The 18,487-nt window shown below is 43.0% G+C and overlaps 1 protein-coding gene across 1 annotated transcript in view; it reads left to right on the top strand.

The window, feature by feature from the left end:
- The window catches only part of LOC111956958 (receptor-interacting serine/threonine-protein kinase 2-like), a 30,254-nt gene that overhangs the window by 6,277 nt on the left and 5,490 nt on the right, over nt 1–18,487 (top strand). Inside the window, exons 2-8 of the mRNA XM_023977671.2 lie at nt 3,417–3,574; nt 4,499–4,548; nt 4,922–5,083; nt 5,993–6,109; nt 6,515–6,600; nt 11,014–11,104; nt 11,353–11,559. Coding sequence (XP_023833439.2) covers nt 3,417–3,574; nt 4,499–4,548; nt 4,922–5,083; nt 5,993–6,109; nt 6,515–6,600; nt 11,014–11,104; nt 11,353–11,559 — 871 coding nt within the window. The remainder of the gene's footprint in view (nt 1–3,416; nt 3,575–4,498; nt 4,549–4,921; nt 5,084–5,992; nt 6,110–6,514; nt 6,601–11,013; nt 11,105–11,352; nt 11,560–18,487) is intronic.

Below are 18,487 nucleotides of genomic sequence, written 5' to 3'. Positions count from 1 at the left end.
AAATGGACAATGACCCCAAGCATACTTCCAAAGTTGTAGCAAAATGGCTTAAGGACAACAAAGTCAAGGTATTGGAGTGGCCATCACAAAGCCCTGACCGCAATCCTATAGAAAATTTGTGGGCAGAACTGAAAAAGCGTGTGCGAGCAAGGAGGCCTATAAACCTGACTCAGTTACACCAGCTCTGTCAGGAGGAATGGGCCAAAATTCACCCAACTTATTGTGGGAAGCTTGTGAAAGGCTAGCCGACACGTTTGACCCAAGTTAAACAATTTAAAGCCAATGCTCCCAAATGCTAATTGAGGGTATGTAAACTTCTGACCCATTGGGAATGTGGTGAAAGAAATAAAACCTGAAATAAATAATTCTCTCTACTATTATTCTGACATTTCACATTCTTAAAATAGACTGGTGATCCTAACTGACCTAAGACAGGGAATTTTTACTTGGATTAAATGTCAGAAAGTTTGAAAAAGTGAGTTTAAATGTATTTGGCTAAGGTGTATGTAAATGTCCAACTTCAACTGTATGTCCTCATTTACCAGTAAAACATAATCAAAACGTATTTCTTTCACTTACTTTCTGTGCTGTTTCATTTGTTCAGTCGTTTCATCCTCAACCAGGATTTCACTGATTTACATGATGAAGTTTCAGCTCTGTCTGTCCGTGGCCTCTCTTCCTCTGTGCGCACTGTCACTTTGTACGTTTCCATCTTGTCCAGCAGCTGTGTATGTAACATTTCACGTAAACCCTGTTTCTTGTCTGCATTGAAGTAGTGGTCCTTGAACATAGCATCGAGCATGGTGGCGACACAGTAAAGAGAATGCGACCGAATCGCTTGTTCACAGCTTGTGTCTGCAGTTTTGTTGAGCAGGCATTTCAATGCCATGACAGAGGGTATCACGTCTGCTGCAGGCGCAGTAGATGAGCTTATTTCTCCAGTCAGTTGTTCGAATGGAGCTAGGAGTGTGTTCATGTTCTCAAATGCCATTGAAATGGCAGCAGCGGTATGACAACCAGCACATTCATGAGCGTGCAATACGACTTACCTCAGTACGAAATCCTAGACGACCCACTGTGCTGTGCGACTCGGCATGCTCATGGGGCAGATATCGCTGGTCCAAATGTCAGTCGTGAAGCTAATAGCAGCGACTCTATTACTGGGTAACTCTGGTAGAGCAACATCTGAATCGGTGCTCGACCAGTCGGTGAAAGCCAGTGGGGGTCAGGAGAGAGGGTTAGAATATGAATGAATCAGCACTCCATTATCCAAAGCAACCATCCTGCATCAACCAATTGGACCTTAATTTGTCTTTATTTTCATGCTAGTTGCCTAATGTGTCTTAACTTGGCCCAGATTTTAATTTGGTTGTGTACCAACTCCACTTTCCAATGTCACTGACAAATACCCTAGGCCAGTGGTCTCCAACAGGTCGATCGCTAGCTACCAGTAGCTTGCAGCCCCCTAAGGTATGAGTAGCTTGCCAAACAATTCTGAAAGTGAATGTATTTTTCACATGTTCCAGCATAACTGTCATATTAATCTCACAGGTATCAGACACCTCAAGCTCCCGGGCTACTATTCAATCAAATTCACGTTGACATTGTGGCAGCCCTAGTTAGCCACAATTGGCTTAAAAGTCAAACGTAACACAATATCTGACCATTCATTTCTAGCAATATTGCCCCTGTACCATGCTGACCACACCGCATGTGTGCATTTACACATACATGTTATTCAATCATTGCACCCACACTGCTCGCGCGCGTCAACGATCGTCTGCGTAGCCAGGCGCTAAAATAGAACTTCTATTTGTGACACATTACGCGCTGCAAGTCCTGCCTCTTCCATCTCCTCATTGGTTTTTAGGAGCATACAGTATACCCACGTGCCATCTCCTCATTGGTTTTTAGGACCATATACCCACGTGGGTGATTTTAAAGATGAACTGAGGTCCACACTCCAGACCAGTTGGTAGTGGTAATGCACCTTAAAGTTGGTTGCCAACCACCATATAAAGTCCAAAGAAGAAGAAGAAGCCTGAAGGAGGAGAGTTTATTAGAAGCAAACTTTTACCCTGTTATCTGTGGATTAATTGTAGATATAAACTCTGTTTATATCCCAGGACAATTTAGCTAGCAACAGCAAGCTAGCTAGCTAAATTGCCATAAATGTTTAATGCTTTTCGACCTGTCCCCAAATTAATATAGTTGGTTCAGAGTTTTTTTTTGATATTTCAACCTGCGTGTCCTGATCMTGTCTGGTGTGGGTGGACAAAATCAACATGCGCGCGATCAAGGACGCACGCGAGCGGTCTGGTCAGCATGTAAGTCTGTGTGGTGCACGTGTTTTGTCTYTTATTCACGTTGTGTAGCCAGTTAGCGATAATGATGATTGTCTTCTGGGTAGACAGAAAGACTTTCTCTCCTCAATGAAATGTTAAGTAGGTTTACCTGGGCTTTTGTTTGCAAACTCTGTCATGACATATGCAGCAGGAAAAAACATTGCTATACCAGCACATTCCTCTCTCGCAAAATGCGCAATTAAAGGGTTATTACACTCAAATCAAAATGTGTTATTCTTCCAGGCCTCAAAAATGGTCTTTTGATGTGATTTAAGCATTACATAGGCTCAGAATATTGAATTTCATTGTTTCTCAATAGACAATTGTAATTTGAGAGGGAAAAGCGAAAAATACTAAGTAGCTCGCAACATGTCTTATTTTAAAAGTAGATCTCATGCTAGAAAAGGTTGGAGACCCCTAACGTAGACCTACATATTTGGTTAGTCTGATTATCAGTGTCTTTTTGGAAGTCCAGGGTTGTGTTCTGTAGGGAGAAAACGTTGAGCGAAACGGGGAGGTACTACTTGGACTACATGTCCAATAAGAACATTGATTTTCACTTTTCGCTGCAAAACAGTTTGTTTACGTGTGCCCTACTGAACACGACCCAGCTCTCCAACAGCTTGTTGTCATTGTTGTCTACACCCCAACCCGAGTACTCTTCTGCCACATCTGGTCTCTTGGCCCATCCACCCCTKCAGYAGGGCAGCTCCCGCTKAGCCCCGTCCAAGCTCTTCTCTGTCCTGGCATCCCAATGTTATAACCAGTTTCCACCCTGATGCTAGYACAGCAGAGTCCCTGCCCATCTTCTGGAAACGTCTGAAACCCTACCTCTTCAAAGAGTATCTTTAAATAAGACATCTGTCTTATTCCCATAAGTTTACACTTGTCTTTTCCTACCAGTACTGACTTTGTTGACAACATCTTTATTGAGGAAACATGTACCTAGGGCTACGACTCTGATACGCGGTTGTCTCACCTAGCTATCTTAAGATGAATGCACTAACTGTAAGTCTCTCTGGGTAGGAGCATSTGCTAAATGACTCAAATGTAAMGTACATGTCTGTRCAGATAGCAGACTTTGGCATGTCTAAATGGCGCCAGCTGTCGATCAGTAAAGGCTCGGGATCCAAGCCACCTGAGATGGGGGGCACCATCATCTACATGCCCCCAGAGGAGTACGAACCCTCCAAYAGCCGCTCTGCAGTCGTCAAACACGACATCTACAGGTGAGCCTAAAGGCTAAACAGCCAACCAGAACCAGGTTTTGAGTTATAGCTATGTTGCCAGTTCTGTTTGTGCTTTATAGAGCATCTCTGGCACGACAATGAAAAACTGAGCACTAGGCTAAAGTACGAAGTSATATGACATCCGGGCTACCGAGGAAGAATATTAACATTTCTTCAGACCACTGTCTTAAAGGTGCCTTCATGATTCAATGTGTAATATAAAACCTACCCAGATCTACTCAATTATTATATATTTTTTTGCAGTAATAATGACTGACAATAACCAAAGCCTATGTGAGTGAAACACAATTTGAAATGTGGGTGAAATTTGAATAGAAAAGATGTTTCTCTGGAAGTTGAGCAGTCTTTCTGTGGTGATCCACCACTTTACAACACAACCACAACATTCTCAGCATAACTTTTTAAGAGAAGTCTCTGTACTTCAAGGCACATCTATTACTTAGCCTGCGGTAAATCGGACCACATTCCTCATGGAGCAAACAGTGAGGTACTTTATGTTAAGCTCCAATTTCAATTTCATCTCAGTAATTGACTATAGGGAGCTTGCCCTTTCTAGATGAACACCCCCTTAAATGAATCCTTTGTTAGAGCGAACATGTCAAAAAGGAAATGTAGAAAACAGATATGACACTAGCTCTTCAACTTCCCCTAACCTCTGATTTACATTCACTGGGGCTTTTGGGACATGAACAGCTGTCATTATGACTGAGTCATTTTGTCACTGGAAAATGTGTTGGTGTAAGACTGAGGAAATAACATTTGTGACTTCCTCCCTTTTAAGTGAAATGCCAACTCATCTGACATAATGGGTTTTTTTGTCCCCAGAGGCTGCTATTCTAACTGTGGGCCAAATAAGACTGTTTTTCGTGAGGTTCCTGTTTTTCTTTATGTTCCTGTTTTTAGTTACGCTATCATTATGTGGGAGGTGCTGTCCAGGAGGATACCATTTGAAGGTAATTCATTGTGTAGATGCTTTCTTTACTGTTCGAATGCATTGCATTTGCCAACATTAGTTCTGTATAAGAATCATGGATCTTAATGACCTCACTTTTGTGGAAGCATATACTGTAGCTTCATTCAAAATGAATTTTGTCAGCTTTATGCTTCCATACATATAGATTAGCCACATGACCTCACTGTGTTTGTGGTCAGTGACATATACCAAACTCATGAGTTGACGTTTCTGGTCCTCTGTATGCTCGAAAAAAAGGAAAAACAAAGACCAAATATAGTTGGTGGCAGTGGTGGGATTMCCATCCTCAAGTGATATTAAATCTTCATTCGGAACTAAAACACTGAGTGAGAATTGGTATGTTTTCTGTACAGAGGCGACCAACCCCATGCAGGTCATGTTCAGCGTACTGCGTGGGATACGTCCCGACATAGGCCTGGACTACCTGCCAGGGGACATCCCCAGCAGGGAGACACTCATCAACCTCATGATCTGCGGCTGGACCGCCAACCCTGACGAACGGCCCTGCTTTCTCAGTAAGAGACATAATAATAATAATAATAATATATTTATTTTATATAGCGTTTTTCATTACAAGTAGAAACTCGGTCACATATCCCTGTGGCGCTAGGCTAGGCTATGCTAGTCAGCGTTTCTGATGAGAATGATCCCGGATCCGGGATGGGTGGTCCGTAGAGGTTAAATCAAATAAGGGAATTCTTGGGCAATAGTCTTCCACAACTTCAGATGCAGTTTGGAAAAGTAGTATCTTGAGGGGAGAGAGCATTGATGGTGCAGCAGGGAGGTAGAGATCAGCTGACAGACAGGCCCCAGAGGTCTTCATCGGGCACCTCGTCGTCTTCGACGTTCACAGCTCTTCCTTTGTAGTTAGGCTGGATCGTCCACCACAAGAAGTGTAGCACCCACCTGGGTGATGCTTCGGCGGCAGTAAGACCACCACACCTCGGCAGTAGTCCGGAGAAGCCCCCTATGAGGCGAGCCTCTCCATCCCCTCACACCCAGTCCACTCCCCTCCAGGAACCTGGGCAGGCCAACAAGCTGATGCTGCTGATCGGTGTTGCTGCATCGTTCAAATCATATTTTAGCTTGCAAGCGCTAACCTTTGACCTCAATTCATTTGTAAGAGCCATGACCTCCAACTCATTACCTTAACATAGGATGAAGTTGCCCCTAGACACAGATCTCAGATCAGTTTGGTGCTTTCCTTACCCAAATGGTTAGTTAAGGTTCTGTCTGATTCTGGATCTGCCACTGTCACCTTACCTGTTTACTTGGAGCTGAAACCTTCCTTGGTCAACATGTCTAACGCAATGTTTCAATGTATTATCAATGTATTATCAATGTAATATCTATGTAGGTGTTGCAAGTATACATTTGACCCTGAAAGCTACAGAGCCATAACCACCTCTCCCTGTCTTGTGCAGTGTGTGTGATAAAGCTGGAGCCAATGCTGAGCAGGTTTGATGAAATCGACATCCTGGAGGCCGTGCTGGAGGTCAAGAAGTCAAAGGTCAGTCAGTGCGACACTGCACAGGACACAGGTCACGAGGAAAACAGTTTGGCAGGTTTGGCTTGGAGATGACACAGCTTAATGCAGACAGAATACAAATGTATTCTCAAATATTAGATTTTCTCAGTTATGCAGTGTGCACAGAACTGACATGCATGATTGTTGCTGAAACTCCAATGTTCAGATGAAGGGAATGAAATGGTTTATAATGTACTTCACAGCAGTGCTCAACTCAGACAGCTGCATGTAGCGTACTCTAGCTGCTGGATAAGTAATTCAAAGCCTCTACTTTATCACTCAGGATATATCTTTCCAGTGCTACTATTTAACATTGTTAAAAGAACATCAGACAACACCATAGTAGAATAGTTTACCTAGTCAGCTTGAGGTTGTGTGTTTTATGCGAGATAAATATTCCTCTCGAGGTGCGTTCAAGTTGTGAGAGCCATAAGAGGGAAACGTATTCTGAAAGCAGTCAATGCACTACAAAGCACCCCCACACCTCCTCCCCCATGCTTCACGGTGGGAAACACACATGCAGAGATCATCCGTTCACCTACTCTGCGTCTCACAAAGACACAGCGATTGGAACCAAAAATCGCAAATTTGGACTCATCAGAGCAAAGGACAGATTTCCACCGGTCTAATGTCCATTGCTTGTGTTTCTTGGCCCAAGCTTCTTATTGGTGTCCTTTAGTAGTGGTTTCTTTGCAGCAGTTTGACCATGAAGGCCTGATTTCAAGCAGTCTCCTCTGAACAGTTGATGTTGAGATGTCTGTTACTTGAACTCTGAGGTGCCGTTAACTCTACTGAACTTATCCTCTGCAGCAGAGGTAACTCTATGTCATGGCCGTTGTAAGGAGGAGACCAAGGCACAGCGTGGTAAGCGTACATTCATCTTTATTATAAAAACAAACACTGAACAAACGAACAAAATAACAAAACGAACCGTGAAGCTAATATGAGTAGTGCAGACAGGCAACTAAACATAGAACAAGATCCCACAACAGAAAGTGGGAAACAGGGCTGCCTAAATATGATCCCCAATCAGAGACAATGATAAACAGCTGTCTCTGATTGGGAACCATATCAGGCCAACATAGAAATACAAAACCCCTAGACCTACAACAACCCTAGACATACAAAACCCTAGACATAAAACACTAGAGTACCCACCCTAGTCACACCCTGACCTAACCAAAATATATAGACAACAGAGATATCTAAGGTCAGGGCGTGACACTCTAGGTCTTCCTTTCCTGTGGCGGTCCTCATGAGAGCCAGATTCATTATAGCGCTTGATGGTTTTTGTGACTGCACTTGAAGAGACTTTCAAAGTTCTCGAAATTTTCCGAATTGACTGACCTTCATGTCTTAAAGTAATGATGGACTGTCGTGTCTCTTTGCTTATTTGAGCTTTTCTTGCCATAATATGGACTTAGCCCTATTTGGTAAAAGACCATCTTCTGTATACCCCCATACCTTGTCACAACACAACTGATTGGCTCTAACGCATTAAGAAGGAAAGAAATTCCACAAATTAACTTTTAACAAGGCACACCTGTTAATTGAAACGCATTCCAGGTGACTACCTCATGGAAAATGGTTGAGAGAATGCCAAGAGTGTGCAAAGCTGTCATGAAGGCAAAGGGTGGCTACTTTTGAAGAATCTCAAATATAAAATATATTTTGATTTGTTTAACACTTTTTTGGTTACTACATGATTCCATATGTGTTACAATGTAGAAAATAGTAAAAATAAAGAAAAAACCTGGAATGAGTAGCTTTTGACGGGTACTGTGTATATTATACTGAACAAAAATATTAAACGCAACAATTTAAATGATTTTACAGAGTTTACATTTTATATTAGGAAATCAGTCAATTGAATTAAATTCATATGGCCCTAATCTATGAATTTCACATGGCTGGGCAGGGGTGTTGGTTCCGTGTGGCTCAGTTGGTAGAGCATGGCACTTGCAACAACAGGGTTGTGGGTTTGATTCCCACACGGGACCAGTATGAAAATGTAGGCACTCGCTACTGTACATCGCTCTGGATATGGGCATCTTGTAAATGACAAAAATTAAAAAAAATATGTAATTGAAGCCATGAATGGTCCTTGGAGGGCATGGGTGGCCTTTTATTGTCCCTAGCACAATGTGCACCTGTGTAATGATCATGGCGTTTAATCAGCTTCTTGATTTGCCACACCTGTCAGGTGGATGGATTATCTTGGCAAAGGAGAAATGCTCACTAATAGGGATGTAAAATACATTTCTGCACAAAATTTGAGAGAAAGAAGCTAATTTTAGCAAATGTATACAAATATAAAATCTGAAATACCTTATTTACATAAGTATTCAGAACCTTTGCTATGAGACTCGAAATTGAGTTCAGGTGCATCTTGTGGTAAATTCAATTGATTGAACATGATTTGGAAAGACACACACCTGTCTATATGAGGTCCCACAGTTGACAGTGCATGTCAGAGCAAAAGCCAAGGCATGAGATCAAAGGAATTGTCCGTAGAGCTCAGAGAGAGGGTTGTGTCGAGGCACAGATCTGGTGAAGGGTTCCAAAAAATGTCTTCAGCATTGAAGGTTCCCAAGAACACAGTGGCCTCCATCATTCTAAAAAGGAAGAAGTTTGGAACCACCAAGACTCTTCCTAGAGCTGGCCACCCGGCCAAACTGAGCAATCACGGGAGCAGGGCCTTGGTCAGGGAGGTGACCAAGAACCCGGTGGTCACTCTGACAGAGCTCCAGAGTTCCTCTGTGGAGATGGGAGAACCTTCCAGAAAGACAACCATCTCTGCAGATCCCACCAATCAGGCATTTATGGTAGAGTGGCCAGACGGAAGCCACTCTTCAGTAAAAGGCACATGACTGCCCGCTTGGTGTTTGCCAAAAGGCGCCTAAAGACTCTCAGACCAAGATTCTCAGGTCTGATGAAACCAAGCCTGAATGCCAAGCGTCACGCCTGGAGGAAACATGGCATCATCCCTAAAGCATGGTGGTGACAGCATRATGCTGTGATGATGTTTTTCAGTGGCAGGGACTGGGAGACTAGTCAGGATAGAGGGAAAGATMAAATTAGCAAAGTACAGAGAGATCCTTGATGAAAACCTGCTCAGCACCTCAGACTGGGGTGAAGGTTCACCTTCCAACAGTACCACAACCCTAAGCACAGAGCCAAGACAACGCTGGAGTTTCTTTTTGATACAAGTCTCTGAATGTCCTTGAGTGGGCCAGCCAGAGCCCGGACTTGAACCCGATCGAACATCTGGAGACCTGAAAATAACTGTGCAGCAACGCTCCCCATCCTACCTGACAGAGCTTGAGAGGATCTGCAGAGAAGAATGGGAGAAACTCCCCAAATACAGGTGTGCCAAGGTTGTAGTGTCATACCCAAGAAGACTCGAGGCTGTAATCGCTGCCAACGGTGCTTCAACAAAGTACTGAGTAAAGCGTCTGAATACTTATGTAAATGTGATATTTCCATTTTTAATACATTTGCAAAAAAATTACAATTTCATCCATTTTAGAATAAGGCTGTAATGTAACAAAATGTACTAAATGGCACTAAATCAAACTTTCAATGCACTTCAAATTAAGTTTGATTTGATTTATTCATATTCTTCAACTTCATTTTTTTGATGGAAATGTGAATCGAACATTAATAACTTGCAGATAAAATGTGAAATCAACCAAGATCCTTCATAGACAAGACAATATCAAAAGATAAAAGTGTATTATAAATATAATGAATTTGGCATCCTATTTATAAGGCTAATAGTAACTACTTCTAAACTTCCAAAGATCCAGTCAACCATGGATGAATGACAGTATACCTAGCTACTCGATAAAATGATGGTGTCCTTTGTTGGACAAATCCGATGTCAATGTAGCCTACATAAACCCAAACTCACTCTGAATTTACATACAGCTTGTGTAAGAAAAGTGTGTTACTTTCAACTATTCAATGTTATTTAGGTAGAATACGCAAATGAATATGGAAGCTGATCAATGTCAGAATGTGTTGACATGATAACTGAAACATACACAGCTTGTTTGTTACCAAAGCTAAGCAGGTTTTTATAGAGGTAGGCATCTGGATGGTACACTCCTGGATGGTAGACCAATTCTAACTTAAGTGCATTACCCCTCTTAACAGTAGGAGTCACTGTTCAGGCAGGAGTCGTTGGACTGTGCCTTCTTATATTTCAATATACGTCTTTATTTAGGTTGATGGCATGACGTTGAAACAATGACATTGATTTCAACATTCCATTGCACTATCAACATTGAAACAAGGCCAAATAGCATGTGTCTAAATCAAATCTTAAATTCAACATAATTTCAACCAATAATACAAGCATTTGGAACACCTGCTCTTTCCATGACATAGATTGACAAGGTGAATCCAGGTGAAACCTATGATTCCTTATTGATATCACTTGTTAAATCCACTTCAATCAGTGTAGATGAAGGGGTGGAGACAGGATAAAATAATAATTTTTAAGCCTTGAGACAATTCAGAAATGGATTGTGTATGTGTGCCATTCAGAGGGTGAATAGGCAAGACAAAATATTTAAGTGCCTTTGAACGGGACATGGTAGTAGGTGCCAGACGCACCGGTTTGAGTGTGTCAAGAACTACAACGCTGCTGGTTTTTCATGCTCAACAGTTTTCCGTGTGTATCAAGAATGGTCCACCATCAAAAGGACATCCAGACAACTTGACACAACTGTGAGCATTTGAGTCAACTTGGGCCAGCATCCCTATGGAACGCTTTCAACACCTTGTAGAGTCAATGCCAAAACGAATTGAGGCTGTTCTGAGGGCAAAAGGGGGAACAACTCAATATTAGGAAGGTGTAGTAGATTGGAGCGGTAACCAGATTTTCATACCGTCCTTCTCTCACTGCCATAGGGAAGCTCTGGCTCTGGGTCTTGCTCCTCCCAGGACACGGACATCTTCCGACCGAGCTCCCTCACTAGCACCAATGCCCCACCTTTTAAAGGTAAGCCTACCTCCTTTCCTGTACTGTGATTGACAGCTGCAAATGACTGCTGAAGAGTTTCCTGAGTACTAGTCTGTTGCTGCGTTGTATACTCTTCTCTTTTGAAAAGACTTTGAATAGATACATCTTTCCTCAAGTTAATGAGGAGAATATCCTCCTCTTCTTCCCTGGAGGAGCCTCCTCTGATTGACACCCATCTCTTCTCATCTCCCATTCCCCCCCCAACCCCTCCTTCTCATCCCTCCTAGAAGTATCCCCCACGTCGTTCATGTTCCACAACCTGGAGCCCCTCAGAAAGCAGACCCCAGAGGACAACAACCTCAACGACTACCCCCAGAGTGCCAGGCCCCTGAATAACCTCAATATTCCCCTCAAACCAGGCCTGCCTGAGACGGAGTGTGTGACGCACCTGGACAACCTCACCCTGAAGTCACAGCCATACCAACCACAGCCAGGTAATAGAAGTTCACAACCAAATTACAACATGACTAACATTACACCCTCCTAGTCTCACTACCTACAGTGCCTTCAGAAAGTATTCATATCCCTTGAGTTATTCACCATTTTGTTGTGTTACAGCCTGAGTCCAAAGTGGATTAAATAGATTTAATCCACAATACCCCATAATGACAATGTGAAAACAACATGTCTTTCAACATTTTTGCAAATTTATTGAAACTAAAATACTGATATCTCGCTAACATAAGTATTCACACCCCTGAGTCAATACTTTGTAGAAAATCTTAATCAAAGATTTACCTTTTTTTGTTGCATACACATTTTGTAGATGTTATTGCGGGTGTAGCGAAATGCTTGTGTTTCTAGCTCCAACAGTACAGTAATATCTAACAATTCAGAACAACACACACAAATCTAAAAGTAGAAGACTGGAATTAAGAAATACACTGAACAAAAATATAAACGCAACATGTAAAGTGTTGGTCCCATGTTTCATGAGCTGAAATAAAAAATCTACGCACAGAATACGCACAAAAAGCTTATTTCTTTCAAATGTTGTGCACATATTTGTTTATATCCCTATTAGTGAGCATTTCCATCCACTTGACAGGTGTGACATATCAAGAAGCTGATTAAATCACATGATCATTACACAGGTGCACCTTGTGCTGGGGACAATAAAATTACACTTTAATTTGTGTAGTTTCGTCACACAACACAATGCCACAGATGTCTCAAGTTTTGAGGGAGCGTGCAATTGGCATGCAGGAATTGGCATAACTGCAGGAATGTCCACCAGAGCTGTTTCCAGAGAATAGAATTMTCTGCCTCCAACGTCATTTTAGAGAATTTGGCAGTACTTCCTACCGGCCTCACAACCACAGACCACATGTAACCACGCCAGCCCAGGACCTCCACATCCGGCTTCTTCACCTGTGGGATCATCTGAGGAGGGTGGGTGGGTGCTGAGGAGAATTTCTGTCTGTAATAAAAGCCTTTTGTGAAGAAAATAATTCTGATTGGCTGGGAGGGCATAGGCCCACCCACTAGGGAGCCAGGCCCACCCATGGCTGCACCCCTTCACAGTCACGTAAAATCCATAGAATAGAGCCTAATGCATTTATTTCAATTGACTGATTTCCTTCTATGAAGTGTAACTCAGTAAAATATTAGAAATTGTTGCATGTTGCGTTTATATTTTTGTTCAGTATATATGTATGTAAACTCATCAAAAAAATAAACGTCCTCTGTCAACTGCGTTTATTTTCAGCAAACTTAACATCTGTAAATATTTAAATGAACATAACAAGATTCAACAACTGAGACATAAACTAAACAAGTTCCACAGACATGTGACTAACAGAAATGTTATAATGTGTCCCTGAACAAAGGGGGGGGGGGGTCAAAATCAAAAGTAACAGTCAGTATCTAGTGTGGCCACCAGCTGCATTAAGTACTGCAGTGCATCTCCTACTCATGGACTGTACCAGATTTGCCAGTTCTTGCTGTGAGATGTTACCCCACTCTTCCACCAACTCACCTGCAAGTTCCCAGACATTTCTGGGGGGAATGGCCCTAGCCCTCACCCTCCGATCCAACGGGTCCCAGACGTGCTCAATGGGATTGAGATCCGGGCTCTTTGCTGGCCATGGCCACATTTCTTGCAGGAAATCACGCACAGAACGAGCAGTATGGCTGGTGGCATTGTCATGCTGGAGGGTGATGTCAGGATGAGCCTGCAGGAAGGGTACCACATGAGGAAGGAGGATGTCTTCCCTGTAATGCACAGCGTTGAGATTGCCTGCAATGACAACAAGCTCAGTCCGATGATGCTGTGACACACCGCCCTAGACCATGACGGACCCTCTACCTCCAAATCGATCCTACTCCAGAGTACAGGCCTCGGTGTAACGCTCATTCCTTCGACGATAAACGCGAATCCGACCATCACCCCTGGTGAGACAAATCTGTGAATCGTCAGTGAAGAGCTCTTTTTGTCAGTACTGTCTGGTCCAGCAACTGTGGGTTTGTGCCCATAGGCGAGGTTGTTGCCGGTGATGTCTGGTGAGGACCTCCCTTACAACAGGCCTACAAGCCCTCAGTCCAGCCTCTCTCAGCCTATTGCGGACAGTCTGAGCACTGCTGGAGGGATTGGGCGCTCCTGGTGTAACTCGGGCAGTTGTTGTTGCCCTCCTGTACCTGTCCCGCAGGTGTGACGTTCGGCCGTACCGATCCTGTGCAGATGTTGTTAGACGTGGTCTGCCACTGCGAGGACGATCAGCTGTCCATCTTGTATCCCTGTAGCACTGTCTTAGGCGTCTCACAGTACGGACATTGCAATTTATTGCCCTGGCCACATCTGCAGTCCTCATTCCTCCTTGCAGCATGCCTAAAGCACGTTCACGCGGATGAGCAGTGACCCTGGGCATCTTTCTTTTGGTGTTTTTCAGAGTCAGTAGAAAGGCCTCTTTAGTGTCTTAAGTTTTCATAACTGTGACCTTAATTGCCTACCGTCTATAAGCTGTTAGTGTCTTAAAGACCGTTCCACAGGTGCATGTTCATTAATTGTTTATGGTTCATTGAACAAGCATGAGAAACAGTGTTTCTACCCTTTACAATGAAGATCTGTGAAGTTATTTGTATTTTTACAAATTATCTTTGAAAGACAGGGTCCTGAAAAAGGGCTGTTTCTTTTTTTGATGAATTTATGTACAGTGCATTCAGAAATGTTTCAGACCCCTTGAGTTTTTCCACGTTTTGTTACGTTACAGCCTTATTCTAAAATGTATTAAATCAATCTACACACGATACCCCAAAATGACAAAGCAAAAAAAATGAAATTTTTGCAAATGTATTAAAAATAAATAACTGAAATATCACATTTACATAAGTATTCTGACCCTTTAATCAGTACTTTGTTAAAACACCTTTGGCAGCGATTACAGCCTCAAATCATGTGACGCTACAAGCTTGATACACCTGTATTTGGGGAGTTTCTCCCATTTCTTCTATGCAGATCCTCTCAAGCTCTGTCAGGTTGGATGGGGAGTGTCACTGCAAAGCTATTTCCAGGTCACTCCAGGTATGTTAGATTGGGTTCAAGTCCGAGCTCTGTCTGGACCGCTCAAGAACATTGAGACTTGTCCAGAAGCCACTCCTGCATTGACTTGGCTATGTGCTTAGGGTTGTGGTCCTGTTGGAAGGTGAACCTTCAACCCAGTCTGAGGTCCTGAGCGCTCTGGGAAAGGTTTTCATCATGGATTTCTCTGTACTTTGCTCCGTTCATCTTTCCGTCGATCATGACTAGTCTCCAAGTCCCTACCGTGACCATTGGGTTCTTGGTCACCTCCCTGACCAAGGCCCTTTTCCCCAGATTGCTCAGTTTGGCCGACCTACCAGATCTAGGAAGACTCTTGGTGGTTCCAAACTTCTTCCATTTCAGAATGATGGAGGTTCTTGGGGACTGAGTTCTTGGGGACCTTAAATGCTGCACACATTTTTTGGTATCCTTCCCCAGATCTGTGCCTTGACACAATCCTGTCTCTGAGCTTTAAAGACAATTTCTTCAACCTCATGGCTCGATTTTTGCTCTTACAGGCAATGTCAACTGTGGGACCTTTTTATATAGACAGGTGTGTGCCTTTCCAAATCATGTCCAATCAATTGAATTTACCACAGGTGGACTCCAATCAAGTTGTAGAAACATCTCAAGAATGATCAATGGAAACAGGATCCACTTGAGCTCAATTTTGAGTCTCATCGCAAAGGATCTGAATACTTATGTAAATCAGGTATTTCTGTACATTATACATTTGCAAAAAAAATATGTTTTTTTGCTTTGTCATTATGGGGTATTGTGTGTAGATTGAGGGGGGGGAAAATATGTAATCAATTTTAGAATACTTTCCGAATGCACTTGTATGTATGTATGTACAGTTGAAGTCGGAAGTTTACATACACTTAGGTTGGAGTCATTAAAACTTGTTTTCTAACCACTCCACAAATTTCTGGTTAACAAACTATAGTTTTGGCAAGTCGTTCAGGACATCTACTTTGTGCATGACACAAGTAATTTTTCCAACAATTGTTTACAGACAGATTATTTCACTTATAATTCACTGTACCACAATTCCAGTTGGTCAGAAGTTTACATACACTAAGTTGACTGTGCCTTTAAAAAGCTTGGAAAATTCCAGAAAATTATGTCATGGCTTTAGAAGCTTCTAATAGGCTAATTGACATAATTTTAGTCAATTGGAGGTGTACCTGTGGATGTATTTCAAGGCTTACCTTCAAACTCAGTGCCTCTTTGCTTGACATCATGGGGAAATCAGCCAAGACCTCAGAAAAATAATTGTAGACCACCACATGTTTGGTTCATGCTTGAGAGCAATTTACAAACGCCTGAAGGTACCACATTCATCTGTACAAACAATCGTACGCAAGTATAAACACCATTGGACCACGCAGCCATCATACCGCTCAGAAAGGAGACGCGTTCTGTCTCCTAGAGATGAACATACTTTGGTGCGAAAGGTGCAAATCAATCCCAGAACAACAGCAAAGGACCTTGTGAAGATGCTGGAGGAAACCGGTACAAAAGTATCTATATCCACAGTAAAACAAGTCCTATATCGACATAACCTGAAAGGCCGCTCAGCCAGGAAGAAGCCACTGCTCCAAAACCCGCCATAAAATAGACAGACTACGGTTTGCAACTGCACATGGGGGCAAAGATCGTACTTTTTGGAGTAATGTCCTCTGGTCTGATGAAACAAAAATAGAACTGTTTGGCCATGATGACCATCGTTCTGTTTGGAAGAAAAAGGGTGAGGCTTGCAAGCCGAAGAACACCATCCCAACCGTGAAGCAAGAGGTGGCAGCATCATGTTGTGGGGGTGCTTTGCTGCAGGAGGGACTGGTGCACTTCACAAAATAGATGGCATCATGAGACAGGAAAATTATGTGCATATATTGAAGCAACATCTCAATACATCAGTCAGGAAGTTAAAGCTTGGTCGCAAATGGGTCTTCCAAATGGACAATGACCCCAAGCATACTTCCAAAGTTGTGGCAAAATGGCTTAAGGACAACAAAGTCAAGGTATTGGAGTGGCCATCACAAAGCCCTGACCTCGGTCCTATAGAAAATGTGTGGGCAGAACTGAAAAAGCGTGTGCGAGCAAGGCTGCCAACAAACCTGACTCAGTTACACCAGCTCTGTCAGGAGGAATGGGCCAAAATTCACCGAACTTATTGTGGGAAGCTCATGGAAGGGTACCTGAAACGTTTGACCCAAGTTAAACAATTTAAAGGCAATGCTACCAAATACTAATTGAGTGTATGTATGTAAACTTCTGACCCGCTGGGAATGTGATGAAAGAAATAAAAGCTGAAATAAATAATTCTCTACTATTATTCTGACATTTCACATTCTTAAAATAAAGTGGTGATCCTAACTGACCTAAGACAGGAAATTTTTACAAGGATTAAATGTCAGGAATTGTGAAAAATTGAGTTTAGATGTATTTGGCTAAGGTGTATGTAAACTTCCGACTTCAACATGTGTGTATGTGAATGATATATAAAACATTTAAATATGAGTAAATAATGAAATATCACATTTACTTAAGTCAACTTTCCAATTTGCATTGACTAGAATACAGTATATACATGTGAAATTAGTAAAACAGTATGTAAACATTATTAAAGTAACCAGTGTACCATTATTAAAGTGGCCAGTGATTCCATGTCTATATACATAGAGCAGCAGCCTCTAAGGTGCAGGGTTGAGTAACCGGGTGATAGACGGCCAGTGACAGTGACTAAGTTCAGAACAGGGAACTGGGTAGAGGCTGTCAAGTGATGGCTATTTAACAGTCTGATGGCCTTGAGATAGAAGCTGTTTATCAGTCTCTCTGTCCCAGCTTTGATGCACTTGTATTGACCTCGCCTTCTGGATGGTAGCGGGGTGAACAGGCCATGGCTCGGGTGGTTGATGTCCTTGATGATCTTTTTGGCCTTCCTGTGACATTGGCCTTCCTGTGCTGTAGATGTCCTGGAGGGCAGGCAGTGTGCCCCCGGTGATTCGTTGGGCAGACTGCACCACCCTCTGGTGAGCCCTGCAGTTGCGTGTGGTGCAGTTGCTGTATCAGGCGGTGATACAGCCCAACAGGATGCTCTCAATGATGCAGCTGTAAAGGTTTGTGAGGATCTTAGAGGCCAAGCCACATTTTTCTCTGCCTCCTGAGATTGAAGAGGCGCTATTCCGCCTTTTCACCACATTCTGTTTGGGTGGACCATTTCAGATTGTCAGTGATGTGTACGCAGAGGAACTTGAAGCTTTTCACCTTCTCTACTGCGGCCCCGTCGATGTGGATAGGGGCGTGCTCCCTCTGCTGTCTCCTGAAGTCCATGATCAGTTCCTTCATTTTGTTGATGTTGAGGGAGAGGTTATTTTCTTTGCTCTGCCGCCAGGGCCCTCACCCTCTCCCTGTAGGCTGTCTTGTCATTGTTGGTAATCAGGCCTACTACTGTTGTGTCGTCTGCAAACTTGATGATTGAGTTGGAGGCCTGTGTGGTCATGCAGTCATGGGTGAACAGAGAGTACAGGAGGGGGCTGAGCACGCACCCTTGTGGGGCCCGTGTGTTGAGAATCAGCGAAGTGGAGGTGTTGTTTCCTACCTTCACCACCTAGGAGTGGCCCGTCAGGAAGTCCAGGACCCAGTTGCACAGGGTGGGATTTAGCACCTTTGGCAGCGATTACAGCTGTGAGTTTTTCTGGGTAAGTCTCTAAGAGCTTTCCACACCTGGATTGTGCAACATTTACCCATTATTCTTCAAGCTCTGATAAATCGGTTGTTGATCATTGCCAAACAACCATTTTCAGTTCTTGCCGTAGATTTAATTCAAACCTGTAACTCGG

This window comes from Salvelinus sp. IW2-2015, linkage group LG32, assembly GCF_002910315.2.
Source record: "Salvelinus sp. IW2-2015 linkage group LG32, ASM291031v2, whole genome shotgun sequence".
Lineage (NCBI taxonomy): Eukaryota > Metazoa > Chordata > Actinopteri > Salmoniformes > Salmonidae > Salvelinus > Salvelinus sp. IW2-2015.
This window is presented reverse-complemented; position numbering and strand designations above follow the sequence as displayed.